The sequence below is a fragment of the Mustela nivalis genome (genome assembly GCF_964662115.1).
Source record: "Mustela nivalis genome assembly, contig: HAP1_SCAFFOLD_462, whole genome shotgun sequence".
In the NCBI taxonomy this organism is placed as follows: domain Eukaryota; kingdom Metazoa; phylum Chordata; class Mammalia; order Carnivora; family Mustelidae; genus Mustela; species Mustela nivalis.
This window is the reverse complement of record NW_028136194.1, coordinates 355516-372541: the sequence shown is the minus strand read 5'-3', so window position 1 is coordinate 372541 and position 17026 is coordinate 355516. Positions and strand designations below refer to the sequence as shown.

The window sequence follows — 17026 nt, the reverse complement described above, 5'->3', positions numbered from 1 at the left end:
AATTTGGTAATGCTAACCCCAGGATTCTGTATCTTCCACTACCTAATACCTAATAAAAGGGAAGAGGTACTCAACAGAATTCTAAATGATAGGAGAAGTAAGTGCTCATGAAATAAGAGATCACCTACTCAGTTTATATATGCACTTTAAAAAACTATGGAGAACTTTTTAAATTCGTGTGGGTTCCACAGCATTCTAGCTCCTAGTATAAAATAGGGGCTGGTCAAAGAACCTACTCAGTTTAAAACCACAAACTGTCTTAAGTTCTCTGAGTAGCCAATTCATATAAAGTCTCGTGTGTGTGTGTGTGTGTGTGTGTATACACACACTTAAAAATGAGAAAGCAAGGGCACCTGGGTGGCTCAGTCAGTTAAGTGTCTGCCTTCAGCTCAGGTCATGATCCCAGGGTCCTGTGATGGAGTCCCAGGCCACCCTGTCAGCGGACAGCCTGCTTCTCTCCTTCCCTCTGCCTGTTGCTTCCCCCTGCTTCTGCTCTGTCTTTGTCAAATAAATAAATAAATAAAATCTTTTAAAAAAGAGAGCAGGCTTCCAACAAAGATGCAGAGGAGAAGGACCCTATATTCACCTTGCCCCAGGCTAGATAACAGGTCAGTGCAAATAACCCAAAAAAAAAAACCCTTCAAGACTGGCAGAACAAACTCCAAAACAAAATGGAGAGAAAGGCTACACAGGAGATGGTAGGAAGAGCAGAGATGTGGTGAGCTCAACCTGCAGGTCTGGCTACCAGAGGGAGCCAGAGGAACAGAAACGTGTAAGAAACAACTATCAACACCATGTGCCTACAAAGAGAAGATGAATCCCCACAGCCATTTGGCTCTGAGTATTAGATGAGCCAAATTTCATGAATTCTTTTTTTTTTTTTAAAGATTTTATTTATTTATCAGAGAGAGAGAGGGGAGAGAGCGAGCACAGGCAGACAGAATGGCAGGCAGAGGCAGAGGGAGAAGCAAGCTCCCCGCCGAGCAAGGAGCCCAATGTGGGACTCGATCCCAGGACGCTGGGATCATGACCTGAGCCGAAGGCAGCTGCTTAACCAACTGAGCCACCCAGGCGTCCCAAATTTCATGAATTCTTAAAAACCAGTGGGGACCTCAATCCTCTGGAACTTTAAAAATCAGCAGGCTCAATATGAGAAAGCCCAGAGGGCAATAGGAAGCCAAATCCCTGTCCTTAATGAAACAGCATAGGAAACAGCTCGCAGAGATACAACTTGCAGCAGCAGCTTGAAAAATCCTTTGGGGGCACACAGGAGAGAGAGTTAGTTGCGAATGTCAGAGTTCACTAAAGAACTTCTCTAGGAACAAAGGATCTGGCAGGTGCTATTTCTCTCCCCCACAAACTCTCCCAGCATAACCACCTGGTCACCTATGTGAACCAGCAGGGCATCAGCACTCGCGAACTTGCTTACACCATGCCCCACCGGCTCCAGCCAGGACTGCTCTAGGTCCAGGACTATGGCTCCCCTCCCTAAGACAACCTGTGCAAACCCTGCCAATACTGACTCATCTGAACTCCAGTAGAGGACACACACTCTGAAACTGCACCACCCCCACCCATACACACTTTGCACAGCAGCCCTGTGGAAGCTACACCTCCCCTGTGCAAGACGACCAACACATACAACTTGCACACCTGCCTGCCTGCACTTTGGGGAGTAGCCACAGCCAGCCCTATCTTAGCAGTGGCTGCTCATCAAATCAAAACACAAGAAACAACAAGTGTTGGCGAAGATATGGAGAAAAAGGAATCAGTATGCACTGTTGGTAGGCAATGCAAACTGATGCAGCCATTGTATAAAACAGTATGGAGGCTCCTCAAAAAGTTAAAAACAGAACTACCCTACAATCCAGTAACCACACACTGAGCATTCACCCCCAAAATACAAAAACCTAATTCAAAGAGATACATGCACCCCTATGTTTAATGCAGCAGTACTTGCAATAGCCAAATCAGCCCAAGTATCCCTAGACAGATGAATGGATAAAGAAGATGTGGTATACATATATACTACAGAATATTTACTCAGCCACAAAAAAGAATTAAATCTTGCCATCTGCAACAACATGGACGGAGCTAGAGCATAAAATGCTAAGTGAAAATAAGTCAGAGGACAAATACCAAGATTTCCCTCAATGTAGAATTTAAGAAACAAAACAAAAAGCAAAGGAAAAGGAGAGAGAGATAAACTAAGAAACAGTCTTAACTACAGAGAACTGATGATTACCAGAGGGGAGGGGAGTATACTTATCATGATGAGTACTGAGTAATGTACAGCATTCTTGAATCACTATACTGTATACCTGCAACAAATACTACACTGTATGTTAACTATACTGGAATTAAATAAAAAAGAAAAGCAGGATCTCCATTACTTCTCAATTGTTATTTTTTCTCCATATTCAGAAATAAATTCTAAATGGACCAAAAGCCTAAATAGAAGAGCAAAGACTACAGAAAACCCAGGGACAAATCTTCCTGTGAATTATGCAATGGTTTCTGAGATCTAACAACAAAAGTACAAGCAAAAATAGGATAAATTTAACTTTATCAAAATTTAAAAACTTGAAGGGGATTCCTGGATGGCTCAGTCAGTTTAGTGTCCAACTCTTGACTTCAACTCAGGTCATGATCACAGGGTCATGAGATCAAGCCCTGTCAGGCTCCGCACTGGACATGGAACCTGCTTAAGATTCTCTCTCCGTCAAACAAAACAAAACAAGGGGGGAAAAAAAAACCCTGTTGCTCCACATACTGTTATTTCTGAGGAGCAAGAGTTTAGACCCATGTTTCCATTGCTGGGGCACCACCATATCAAACTCACAGGGTACTATGGGATAATTTTAATTTTCTAAGTTAACGAAATATGCAGAAACACTCCATATTTGAACAACTAGTTCAAAACAGCTCACAGTTTCAACATTAGCTCACAGTTTCAACATTCCCTTCACTGACAGCTTATCTTTGAGAAGCAGTCTGTCCAATCTAATTCCAAGGTTTGAGAAGGTTTAGAGTTGTCAACAACCATATACATCCCATTAGTAACTGTGCTTATTTAATGAAAAACATTATCTCAATTCAGTATATACTTTTTTTTTTTCAAATGGTTAGGAATTGTTAGGAAATATGTTAAGCATTTCTTTTGGCCTATAGGGTATCATAAAAAAAAATTTAGACACCCCAAAGGTGCCATGAACTGAAAGTTTGGGAACCTCTGGCTTAGTCTATTTGATAGGCTGATCGGTGGTTAGGACCACAGCTCCTATAGCCAAATTGATGAGGTTCAAATCCTCATTTGACTGTATCCTTCCTTACCAGTAGCTGTGTGATGAAGCAAGCCAATTAATCCTGTTTCCTCCATTACAAAAGAAAACATTTAATAGTTCCTACCTCATGGGACTGCTGTAAAGAACAAATGAGTTAACATATTTAAATAGCCAAGCACTAGCTGGCAAATTGAGCTGGAGAAGTGTTTGGTGCCTTCACCATCATAATTATGATGCTATAGTTATTGCTATTGCAATTATTAGGGGAAAGGGAGTCACAAAAGGCATCTGATCTGATAGCTGACCTATTTCTGGTGTAGAAAGGAGATCTGGCAAGTTTATGACTGGAGTAGGCTTGAGAAAGGCAGCCTCAACCCTGACTCCGAGGTCCTATGGCTCTTAATTACTCCCAAGGCAGGAACCAGTGAAAAGGAACAGGTCAACTCAAATCTGCTTCAAATATTCTGGAAATTACTCATTAAAATATTTCACTTCCAAATGATTTTTGTTATTGTCATGGCAAGATTTTTCAAAAAGTCTAAATGTAAATAAAAATTAGTTTCTGTCTAAAGTGAAAAAAAAATCTTCTTGATTGCAAAATACAATTATCCAAGGTGTGCCTATTAAGAGTCCTTCCATCTCATTACCAAATCTAAGCATGTCAGCAAATGAGCTCAAGACTCTAACACTACTTCTCATGGGTTTGCAGGAGGGCAAAGCACACAGATCAGAAAGAACATTCTGCTAATTAAACTGAAGCAGATGACTATGGAAGAGAAGGGCTTGTCACATGTAACATCTGTGCCAAGAATGATCAGATTAAATATGCAAAATGTGAAGTAAAGGTGTGGAAAAAGCAGTAAGATTATACTCTAGACCTTAAATAGGCTACAAAAGTTCTGACAGTTTTCCTAATTATTCCCAGTAATGGACATAGGAGGCCAAAAGGCAGGAGAGAGAAATACATTTTTCTCCATTATGGGTGTTGAGCACTAGGGCTAAAATCATGCCTGTCTGAACACTGATCAGTTTCTGCAAAGGTTAATAGCAATTAAATGCAGCAAACTAGATTAAATGAGAAACAGGTCATGATACCGCTGTACTTGCAAAGAGCACGATAAAGCATTTCTTCTAAATTCATCTTTTTTTTTTTTTTTAACACTTCTAAATTCATCTTAATGCACAGGAATTTAAAAAAAAAAACTTTTGTGAGGAAAAGAATTTATTTATTAAATGGTGAAAAAAATCTCTTAAAAATAAAAATGACGTGCTACACAAACTAACTCAAATTATCAGTAATGGGTTGCTGAAAAATTATTAAATACTAATCATATCTAAAAGACTTGCCCAGAAAAAAACAAACTATGGTAATACACTTCTCTTTTCTTTTTTTAAAGATTTTATTTGTCAGAGAGAGAGAGTGAGAGAGCACAAGCAACGGGAGAAGCAGGAGTTTCTCACATAAGGAGCAGGGAGCCTGATGTGGGACAATCCCAGGTCTCTGGGATGATCACCTGAGCCGAAGGCAAACGCTTAATGGATTAAGCCACCCAGGCTTCCCTACACTTCTCTTTTCTGAAGATAATCTAGTCCACCTTAAAATTTAAAGTGGGGTATAATGCTAAAATTAAATGATGCAGTATACTAAAGCATAATAGTCATTAACACTGCTTCTTCCAACCTACTACATCTGCAATCGAAAGAACATAGTAAATTACTTAGTGATAATTAAACTGTGACTATAGCTAATAATTTATCACATATTTGAAAGTTACTGAGGGTAAATCTTAAAGTTCTCATCACAAAGGAAATTTAAAAATGTTAACTATGTGTGATAACAAATATTAACCAGACTTATAATAATCCTTTCATGACATATACAAATACTGAATCATTATGTTGTACACCTGAACTAATAAAGGTCTGTATCAATTATATCTCAAAAAATTGTTTTAAAGAGTAAACTGATAACTTCGATATTGAGGTCATTCTCTGAACTTAATCTTTTACATTAGTAAAAATATCCTGGGGCGCCTGGGTGGCTCAGTGGTTTGGGCTGCTGCCTTTGGCTCGGGTCATGATCTCAGGGTCCTGGGATCGAGCCCCGCATCGGGCTCCCTGCTCCGCAGGAAGCCTGCTTCCCTCTCTCTCTCTCTCTGCCTGCCTCTCTGCCTACTTGTGATCTCCGTCTTTCAAATAAATAAATAAAATCTAAAAAAAAAAAAAAAAAAAAAAAAAAAAATATCCTGAAGTATGTTAATGGTTGTTTTTTTTTTAATTTAAATAAAAGCAGGTTTTTCCAAAAATTAAACAACCACATGTATACACAAGCACACACACTCTCTTTTCCACAAACAGAACTCTCTACATGAAACAAAAAATAAAAGGAACAAGCTCAGAAAATAGAAATTCAATTTACTTTACTATCCTCAGAGTCTTCTAAACCATCGGGCCGACTAAGGTTTCGAGCAGGCTGGCTACAGACAACATTATCTTCCAGTCCCCAGGAAGGTACTCTCACAGGTGGCCTTTGGATTTCATCTGGATAAAAAGCACCATCTGCTCCATCTGAAATAAAAATTTTGGAAGTGAAACCTGGTACTATAATTAGAATCTCCATGTACAGCTATGATGAACAGGATATAAAGAAACATTTTTATGCATCAAAAAATGTCTTTTTAACCCAAGTGATTTCTAAAAATAAGAATATAAGTAATAAGTAAATAGACTACTCATTTGTGCTCCAGGACTCCTTGACAAACCCAGTTACTGTTAAACATTAAAATTACTGGTTACGAGATAATGTTTCTATTAGAGTGAACTGTACCAGTAGTTCTCTAATTCCCATTAAGATAGATACAAACCAAAAAATACTCAGTTAATCCCAAACCAAAATTATTTTAATAACCTCTGGCTTCCTGTGTTGCATAAGGATTACCATACTGCAGAACTGGCTGTGTATGTGGCACTGTGGCAACATGACCATTTTGCTCTGAGCATGTGTTGAGACACTGTGAGATCTTTTGAGGACTCTGGGAATTCTGACCTTCCATTTTCCTTTCTGCTTGATCTTCTAGATTCCTTTTAAGTTCCTAAAATTAACCAAAAAAAGGTGGAAAGCATTCATATATTTCATAGTAAGGGCTGCATTAAACATTTAGCTAAAACATAATAAAATTATTTCCCTATTATGTTTAAAGAATACAACTGAAAAGTCTAGCTCTTGAACTTCTCATAAATGTCCCTTCCACATATAACATATCAAGCCTGATGTATTTTCAAATTTATTTGTGCCAAGAAGTTGCCCTTTTTATTGAACTAAGAGGAAACTCTGAATTTCTTACAATTTAGTTATTAATAAAAGCCAAAGGACAAAAAGCAACCCAGACTGCTTCTCTAGTAAACTCAAACATATAAGAAAACTTTTTAATATTTAAAAATACTAATCCCATATAAACTCTTTCAAAAATTAGAAGGAAAAAAAAAACACATCTAGGGACACTGGAGTAGCTCAGTCGCTTAAGCGTCTCCCTTCACCTCAGGTCATGATCCTAGGGGTCTGGGATGGAGACCCACACTGGGTCCCTTGCTCAGCAGGGAGCCTGCTTCTCCCTCTACCTGCCAATCTCCTGCTTGTGTGTGCATGCACTCTCCCCTGACAAATAAAATCTTAAAACAACTACAAAAAAATACTTCTGAACTTACTTTATAAGGCCAATACTATTCTAATACCAAAGTCAAACAGTGACATCACAGGAAAACTGCAGACCTCATTCCTCATGACTACTGATGCAAAAATCCTTAAGAAATCAAATCCAACAATATTTAAAAAGAATGTAACATAATTATAAGGGTTGTTTTTGTTTTTTAAGTATTTATCCATTTATTTGACAGAAAGAGCAAGCACAAGCAAGGGGAGCAGCAGGCAGAGGAAGAGGGAGAAGCAGGCTCCCTACAGAGCAAGGAGCCCAACATGAAACTCGATTCTTGGATCCTAGGATCATGATGCCCCAACCAGGTGGGTTTTTACCAAGAAAAGCAAATTTAGCTAACATACAAAAATCAATATAATTCACTATATTCACAGACTAATGGGAAAAAAAAAAATATGATCATTTAAACAGGTGAAGAAACATTTTATACAATTCAACAGGCATTCATATTATTTTTTAAATCTCAGATACCTAGAAATAAAAAGGAACATCCTTAATATAAAAAGACAGTTCAAAACCCTACAGTGAATATTAACAGTGAAAAACCAATGATTCTACCTAAGATCAATAATGAAACAAGATGTCTGCTCTCACCACTTCTACTCAATACCGTACTGAAGATTCTAAACAGTGGATTAAGGCAAAATTAAGGTAGACTGAAAAGAAGTAAAGTCATCTTTATTCAGAGGATATCATCCTCCTAAGGAATCTACAGAACTAGGAGAATGAGGAGATTTAGCAAGGCTGCAATGTATACATGATCAATACATAAAATCAACTGCATTTCAGTATGTAAGCAACACACAATAAACATGAAGTTTTTAAAAGATACCATTTATAGTAGAACCCCTAGATATTAAATTCTCAGGAATAAATTTAGTAAAAGATGTTCAAAGTCTGTACACTAAAAACAAACACGCTGAGAGAAATTAAAGGGAATCTCAATAAACAGAAAAATACACCACATTCATGTACCGGGAAACTTGGCATTTTTATAAATTCCTCCGAAACTGATCTATACATTCAATGAACCCTAAAATACAAAGGTCCTGAAATAGCTCATTTTTTAAAAAGAACAAAGTTGAAGACTTACATTTGAGAGATAGAATAGAGTGATAAAATCAAGAGAATAGAATGCTGATATACAGATAAACACACAGATTAAGGGCTGGCAACATTTTCCCATAAAGGGCCTAATAGTAGATATTTTCAGCTTTGTATTTTCAGTTCTGTCAGAACTATTCAACTCTGTCTCTGTTGTTGCAGCCATAAGTAATGCCTAAATGAATGGGCATGGTCATAGGCTAATAAAACTTTATTTACAAAATAGGCCATGAGCCGTATTTGGCTTGCAGATGTTAGTTTGCAGACCCCTGATATTAATCAATAAAACAAAAGACAGAGTCCAAAAAGAAACCCATACTCATAGTCAATGTAACAGAGATGCAGAAATTCAATGAAGGAAAAGGATAGTCTTTTAAACATAAGCTTAAAAGAATGGGTATCTATAAGTACATTTTATTACTATATTATTATATATTATATAGATAATATTATATATTATTATATATATTATTTGTTTCAGTAAAAATAAATTTTGACTATATATCACACCATACAAAAAAAAATTTATTTCACTTTATTATGTTTTTAAGTAGGCTCCACTTATCTCACCTGAGATAAGTCCTGAGGTGAGATCGCAAGTCAAATGCTTACCTCCTGAGCCACCCAGGCACGCCCCCCCCCAATAAGATTATTTCAAATGGATTAAAAATCTAAGCTTAAGAGCTAAAGCTATAAACCCAGTGAAAGGAAAAAAAGGGTAGGGGAGTCTTTATAAACTTGGATTAAGCAAAAATTTAAGATACAACATAAACAGCATGAACCATTAAGAAAATATTGCTAAATTAGACTATTTCCAAAATTAGAAGGTTTTGCTCTTCAAAGTTATTTTTAAAAACAAAAAGGCACTGGAAAACAGTACAGAGATTCCTCAGAAAGTTAAAAACAGAGCCACCCTATGACCCAGCAATTGCACTACTAGGTATTTACTCCAAATACACAAATGCAGTGATCCGAAGAGTCACTTACGTAGCCCCAAGGTTTCTAGCAACAAGGTCTGTAATAGCCAACTATGAAAAGAACCCAGACGTCCATCCATAGATAAATGGATAAAGACAATGTGGAATAGGTGCTCCTGGGTGGTTCAGTCATTAAGCGTCTGCCTTTGGCTCAGGTCATACCCCAGAGTCCTGGGATAGAGCCCTGCACTGGGGCTCCTGCTTGGTGGGGAGCCTGCCTCTCCTCCTCCCGCTCCTTGTATTCCCTCTCTCATTATCTGTCAAATAAATAAAATCTTCAAAAAAAAAAAAAAATGTGGTAGGGGCAGCTGGGTGGCTCAGTGCATTAATAAAGCCTATGCCTTCGGCTCAGGTTATGATCCCAGGGTCCTGGGATCGAGCCCCACATTGAGCTCTCTGCTCAGCAAGTAGCCTGTTTCTTCCTGTCTCTCTGCCTACTTGTGATCTGTTAAATTAAAAAAAAAAAAAAAAAAAAAAAATTTAAATGTGGTGTGTGTATATATATACAATATTATTCAGCCATCCAAAAAATGAATCTTACCATTTGCAATGACATGGACAGAACTAGAGGGTATTATGCTAAGTGAAGTCAATCACAGAAAGACAAATTATCACATGATTTCACTCATCTGTGGAATTTAAGAAACAAAGGATCAAAGGGAAAGAGAGGGAAAAATAAAATCAAACAAAATCAGAGAGGGAGACAAACCACAAAAGATAATATATTAAGTATAATAAACAGGGTTCTGGAGGAGAGGCTGAGTGGGGGAATGGGGTAACTGGGCGATGGGCATTAAGGAGGGCATGTGATGTAATGAGCACTGGGTGTTACATGTATCTGTTGGATCAATCACCAAACTCTAACTCTGACAGTAATAATACACCATGTAAATTAATTTAATTTAAATAAAATCCAAAAATAAATACAAATTAAAAGGCAAGTTTCCAAGACATATGAAAAAGGAATTATACTGAGAATATATAAAGAACTCTTAAAACCAAATATAACCAATAAAGATAACCCAATTAAAAAATAGGTAAAGATCTCAACACTTCACAAAAGAATATATATGAATGCGGGCACCTGGCTGGCTCAGTTGGTAGAGTACTCTTAATCTGAGTCAAAAATTCAAGCCCCATGTTGGACAGGGTTTTAAGTTTATATACTTAAAAAATATATACATAAGTGAATGGCCTATAAGCATATGAAAAGATGCCTAGCACCACTAGTCATCAGGGAAATTAAAATTTAAACCTATACCTTATACTTAAAACTGCACATCTACCAGCATGACTAAAATTAAAACCCAACAATACGAAATACTAATGAGGCTACAGAGCAACTAGAATGCTCATACACTGCTAGTGGGGATGCAAAATGGAACAGCCACTTTGAAAAACAATTTGACTCTTTCTTAAAAAAAAGCCATCACGTAAGAAAGCGATTCCATTCCTGGGCATCTACTCAAGAGAAATGAAAACCTATGTCCACAAAAAGACAGGAGAATGTTCATAACATTGTTCATAGCAAAACACTAGAAATAATCCATGTATCTATCAGCTGGTAAGAGGATTAATGTCCAACCACCGAATGGGTAAATGCTGCAAGACTGCATTTACATGAAATGTTAGAAAAGGTGAAACTATATAATAGCAGAAGGTAGATCAGTGATGGTCTGGGACTGGACATAGCTGATGGAGTTGACTAAAAATAAGCATGAAGGAACTTTGTGCAGTAATGTGAACATTCTATAGTTTGAATATAATGGTATTTACAGAACTATATATATTTACCAAAATCCATCAAATTGCACTTAAAATAGGTGGGATTTATTGCATATAAACTATACCTCGATAAAGCTGTTAAAGAAAAAAAAAACAGAAATTTTAACAAAAGATGTAAGTATGGAAAATTTCATCTCTAAAGTAAAACTCAACTGGTTTTGCTAAATGTCATCCCATGAGAACAGAGATGAGAGTCTATGTCAGCAAATTTTTACCTATATAAATGATCATTAAATAAAGTCAACTAAAAAGAGAGTAAGTCATTATCATTGAAAGCAAAACTGGTAAACATGAAAAATTCAAGTCAATTTAGGTTTGAGAAGAGATACAGCAAAGTTCCCTCAAGCACATGGAAAGAGCACAGAAGATATGTGAAATAATAACATACTGTAGGATTGGGTAAATGCATGATAGGGCTAGAGCACAAGGTACATGTTAAGAGCAAGAGAAAAGACAAGCTGAAGGCCTGATGTGCCAAACCTGTATCACACAGTTTATAACAATGGGCCTAACAATTGTAATATGGCTCTTTAGCAAAGTTATTCTAGGCAAGTTATACTGGGCACACTTGAAATTGGACATAACTTGCAATTAGCAACAACCAGAGGGATGGGACACGGTAGACTAAAGTCCAACAGAACTGGATTTGCCCATCAGCTCCAGCACTAGTAATCCTGAAGAACTTTTCTTCTCCAGCCTTAGGAGGACTGAGAAATTAGAGGAGTGTTTAGAACACAGCATGTCCTCAAAGAAGGTTCCCTCATCTCCTGCCATGACTCAGAAAGCGCTGCTATGTAGTTCACAATTGTGAAAATGCAATTAGAGATAAAGTGGAAGTAAATTTTAAAAATATTTCGAAGACCACTCAAGAAAAGGGCATGAACGCAGCCAAAGATGTAGACAGGATGAACTGCTACAAAAATTTAAGTAAATCACCTCAGAAGAACATGGTGAAATTCTTCTGTAAGCAAACAATAAACTACTTAAATGGAGTCAAGGGTTTCATTAAAAGATTTAAGGTGCAGTCAAGCAACTTCATAGAGATTCCAATTTAATAAAGAGTTCCCTCCTCTCCTCTACCATCAGAGATGCAATAAATCCCCTGCAAATAGGATGCCGGGTAAGAAAAGGACCAGTAAAAAGCAGCTTTGATTCTTCATGAGGGAAACTGGAGGTGGGGTAAACACAACACTGGGGGGAAAAAAAGAACACAGGGATATGAACAAGACAGCTACATGTAGGTTGTCTGGTAAATCGAAGACTGAACTCTTGACTTAGAAAATCTGATTCACAAATTTACATTCACAACACTCCCCAGAGGGTCCATGTTCAGAATTCAGGAGATAAAATGAACTTGGATGAGGAAAATAAATTTGTATCTTTTCACTAACTGCTAACTGAAATTTAGCATCTTCAATTACGAATGCAGGCCCAAAAAAACACAAACCAACCAACCCACAAAAACAGCTAAAAGCTGCAGTACCTTTGTCAACTACAGAATTCCAGATATATTCACTTCATATTATAGTCACTGCATCCATCTCAAAACAACCTCTGTATCTCACTACCTTGAAATTATGGTTAGTTATTAGACACACTAAATCTTATTTAACATTTTTAAATAAGCATATAGCACCTGTCACATATATTATAAACTTGTTTTAATATTTTGGTAACTACTTCTTATAACTTGTTTCTGCTATGATTCTGTGTATTTTGCTTTACTAATTTAAAAATATTTCTGGGGCACCTGGGTGACTCAGTTGTTGAGGAGCCGACTCCTGATTTTGGCTCAGGTCATGACCCTAGGGTCTGGGAATCTGAGCCCTGTACCTGGCTCTGTGCTCAGCAAGAAGTCTGCTTGGGATTCTCTCTCTGCCCTTCCCCCCACTCATACTCTAAAACAAATCTTTTAATATATATATATAATTTATGTGTTTTATATTAATATATTTAATAGGTATTGAGCAGATTTCACCAGACTATCAAAAGACCCTTAGAACAGGTGAAGAAACTCCTATTAAGACCTCCTCTACCTTCAAAAACATGTATGACACATGAATGTGGCTAACTTACCTTAGCAAAATAATATTGATGGCTCATTCATAACTCTCCTAAAAAGCCTCCACAATTTAAGAAGTAGATTTTGTTAGGGGTGCATGGGTGGCTCAGTCAGTTAAGTATCTGCCTTCTGCTCAGGTCAAGATCCCATGGTGTTGGGATCGAGCCCCAAGTCGGGCTCTCCGCTCAGTAGGGAGCCTGTTTCTTCCTTCCCCCACTCACTCATGCGCACACTTGGATGCGCGCTCTTTCTCTCCTATTTAAGTAAAATCTTGGGAAAAAAGAAGTAACAGATTTTGTTAGGAGTCTTCTCTTATAGTTCCAGGGCACCTCTGGCTAGAGTACCTTAATTAACTGAACTAATATTTAACTTCAAGCATCAGGTGCTATATTAGGAGCTACAAATAAAATGGTGAATAAAACAGAAGCCATTCTATCTTCATAGATCTTACAATTAAGAAGACAAGGCAGATACTAAGTAATCACAGAAATAAATATTCATTACAAATTATGTTAAGTGCTATGAAATCAAAGTGCAGGTCCCAGGTTTGAGTTTAAGAGAGGCACGCACATCAGACTGAAGGTCAAAGATGGCCTTACTGAAGAAAAGTCATTTATTCTGGAACTTGAAGGATGAGTCAAGAGTAGTTGAGGTGATGGGGGGTGGCACCTGGGTAGCTCAGTCAGTTAAGTGTCTGGCTCTTGGTTTCAGCTCAGGTCGTGATCTCAGGGTTGTGGGATCAAGCCCTGTGTCAGGTCCACATTCTGCATGGAGTCTGCTTGAGAGTCTCTCCCATCTCTCTTCTCCCCTCACCCCCCCTTGCACGCATGCTCTCTAATAAATCAATCTTTAAGTAGTAGTTATGAATAAATATTCATATATTTATGAATATAAATAGTACGAATAGTACTATTTGAATATAAATAGTACGAATTCTGGGATATACTTCAAAATACCTGGGGGGAGAAGGGAAGGTAATTATGCACAGATAAGACCGCCATAAAATAAAACAATTACTGATGCTGGATGAGGAGTACAACAGAGTTCATTCTATTCTTCTATTCTCACATGTTTAAACATGTCCAAAAAGAGTCCAACAAAGTAATAGAAGAATTGTAGGCAAGAATATTTCTGGCAAATGAAATGAATGAGGGCCATAAGAAAATAAAGCAACTGCTGAGCTATAAAGCCTGAGGGACTAGAACATTTCTCAAACCGTGGTTCCCAGAGCAGCAGCACTGGAACTAAGAAATGCAAATCTCAAGCCCCACTACAAACCTACTAAAACAGAAACTTTGGAAATGGACCCAGGAATCTGTTTTAACAAGAAATATAGGTGATTTTTTTTGAAGTTTAAGCGTTTTTTTAGTTAACATATATTATTAGCCCCAGAGGTACATGTCTATGAATCACCAGGTTTACACATTTCACATCACTCACCATAGCACATACCTTCCCCAATGTCCATAACCCCACCACCCTCTCCCTGATTCTTTTTTTTTTTTTTTAAAGATTTTATTTATTTATTTGACAGACAGAGATCGTAAGTAGGCAGAGAGGCAGGCAGAGAGAGAGAGAGGAGGAAGCAGGCTCCCTGCTGAGCAGAGAGCCCGATGCGGGGCTCGATCCTAGGACCCTGGGATCATGACCTGAGCTGAAGGCAGCGGCTTAACCACTGAGCCACCCAGGCGCCCCCTCTCCCTGATTCTGATGCAAGTTCAAGAACTACTAAGAGAGACTCTACAATAGAGGACAGTGAAACAAGACACTGTAGCCTAAGATGGGAACAGTGAGAAATGGAGGACAGTCATACAAAATTATCATATGTTATCTTAAGAATTTTGGGTTTCATCTTAAGGGCAGAGGAAGCCCATTATAGAGCTTTAAGCAAGGGAGTGACCAGTTTTATATTTTTAAAGGTTACGCTATGTTTTGAATAACCACCTAAATCAAGAGGAGAGAAGGAGAGTGACTTCATGGAAGATGGCAGAGAAGGAAGTGTATCTGTTCCTTGCTCTAGTAACTGCCAACAAAATGAATCCTGGTATCACTTGAGTACCATGGAAACAAATCTCTATCCACGAGGTGCCTGAGCCCCATCTGACACCTTAACTGCAGTCTTGTGAGAGGTCTAAAGCCAGAGGACCCAGTTAAGCCACACCTGAATTCCTTACTCACAGAAGCTGTGAAATAACTAATTTTGAGCCATTAAGTTTTCGGGAAATTTGTTAATACAGCATAATACAGTCACTATATTATTGTATGTGGTTTTAGCCATTTCAGTAACTTACAAATGATTATAATCACTCAGGACTATCTTTATCCTGCATAAAACATCAAAATAAATATATATGTAGATATAAAACACATTTTATACATAAATATGAATTGAAGGGATGTAATTATATAAATTCTATATAATCTTATGTATAAATTATACATATAAATCTTCCAGATAGGAATTATTTATTTTATACAGGTAAAATACAGAAAGTATCTTGACTGCTTCTTTCTAGCATTAGCTAATCTCTCTAAGCACAACATACACTTATAGCTGGGTTTCTTATTAACAATACTGAAAGTAACTCCTTATTTCAAAAAGTTGTCTGAAACACTTGGAATTTTTTTTTTTTAAAAGAAAAAGATTTACTTACTTGACAGAGGGAATGAGAGCACAGGCAGGGGGAGCAAAAGAAGAGGGAGAAAGAAGCAGGCTCCCCGCTGAGCAGGGAGCCTGATGTGGGGCTCAATCCCAGAACCCTGGAATCATAACCTGAGCTGAAGGCAGACACTTAACTGAGCCACCCAGGTACATATATATATATACACACACATACATACTCCAGGTATATATATATATATATATATATATATATATATATATATCTCCATCCATCCATCCAGGTACATATATATATATACACACACATACATACTCCAGGTATATATATATATATATATATATATATATATATATCCATCCATCCATCCAGGTACATATATATATATACACACACATACATACTCCAGGTATATATATATATATATATATATATATATATATATATATATATATATATATATATATATATTCCTTGCCAACTTCTTGTCAGATCTGATTAAAGCATTGTTGTTTTAACTTTCCAATACACCTGACCAAAACCTCACACCAGAAATTTTAAAAACCATTTTCTCACTCTTCTTCATTTGTTCTGTTTTAATTATCTTTAATCCACTGTTTATTTGCAGGAATCTTTTTAACCCCCTTGCCATTTTGTATTACCACACACTGAAAAGGAAAGGGGAGAAAGGGGGGGGGGTGAAGGAAGGAGAAAAGAAAAAGCTATCTGAATATGCTCAAGTGTAGGGAGACAGAGGGGGGAAAAAAACCAACTTCAAACAATCTCAAATTTTATTCTTAACAGGCATCTTTCTCAGAGTGATATGGCCCTAGCAATTCTGAAACTGTTTCATGTAGATCATCAGATTTAGCAAATGAGTAGATATGTGTTGGTATTGTTGGACACCAGGATTCTCAGTGTGGAAGGTGTATATACAAATAGAAAATGAGGAAAGCAAGTAAGAAGCATGTGGAGTTCAACCAGAACTCGTGATATCTAAAAAATAATGTTTCTTAGTTCTGCCCACTGAAAAGATCTAGAAGCAAAGAGCACCAGTAATTATGGACACACCTAGGGCTTGTATTTTTGTTTATAAATACCATCTCCCACTAGTAAAGAACCAGAAACTTCTTGGAAAAAGAACTAATTCTTCCAGGGCTGGACCAGGGCATCTTTCTAGCTTAAAAAAAAAAAAAAAAAAAAAGACAGTTCCAAAGATGAGTTAAGAAGGGTATAAGATGAACTAGAATATCTTGCAATGCCAGAAAAGTATTATGTGCTAAAAAAATCAACAACATCCTTTTGATACTGGGGCTTATCAGGGACCAGCGTGAAAATGCTCCCACTGACCAAATCTTGGAATGCGGGAAAATCAAACTAAGAACATAACAAATTTCTTCTTCAAAGACTCTATTTATTTATTTGAGAGAGTGAGAATGAGAGAGAGAGAACACGAGAAGGGGAGAGCCAGAGGGAGAAG

At 37.3% G+C, this 17026-nt stretch overlaps 1 protein-coding gene across 4 annotated transcripts in view; it reads right to left on the bottom strand.

The window, feature by feature from the left end:
* TAX1BP1 (Tax1 binding protein 1) overlaps positions 1-17026 on the bottom strand; it is a 79602-nt gene that overhangs the window by 4816 nt on the left and 57760 nt on the right. For 2 of the 4 annotated variants that reach the window (XM_082749995.1, XM_082749996.1), the window contains exons 15-16: positions 6193-6376; positions 5704-5852 (exon numbers count right to left, since the gene is read on the bottom strand). In XM_082749995.1, the coding sequence (XP_082606121.1) occupies positions 5704-5852; positions 6193-6376 (333 nt within the window). The remainder of the gene's footprint in view (positions 1-5703; positions 5853-6192; positions 6377-17026) is intronic. The other 2 variants (XM_082749997.1, XM_082749998.1) reach the window with 1 other exon arrangement.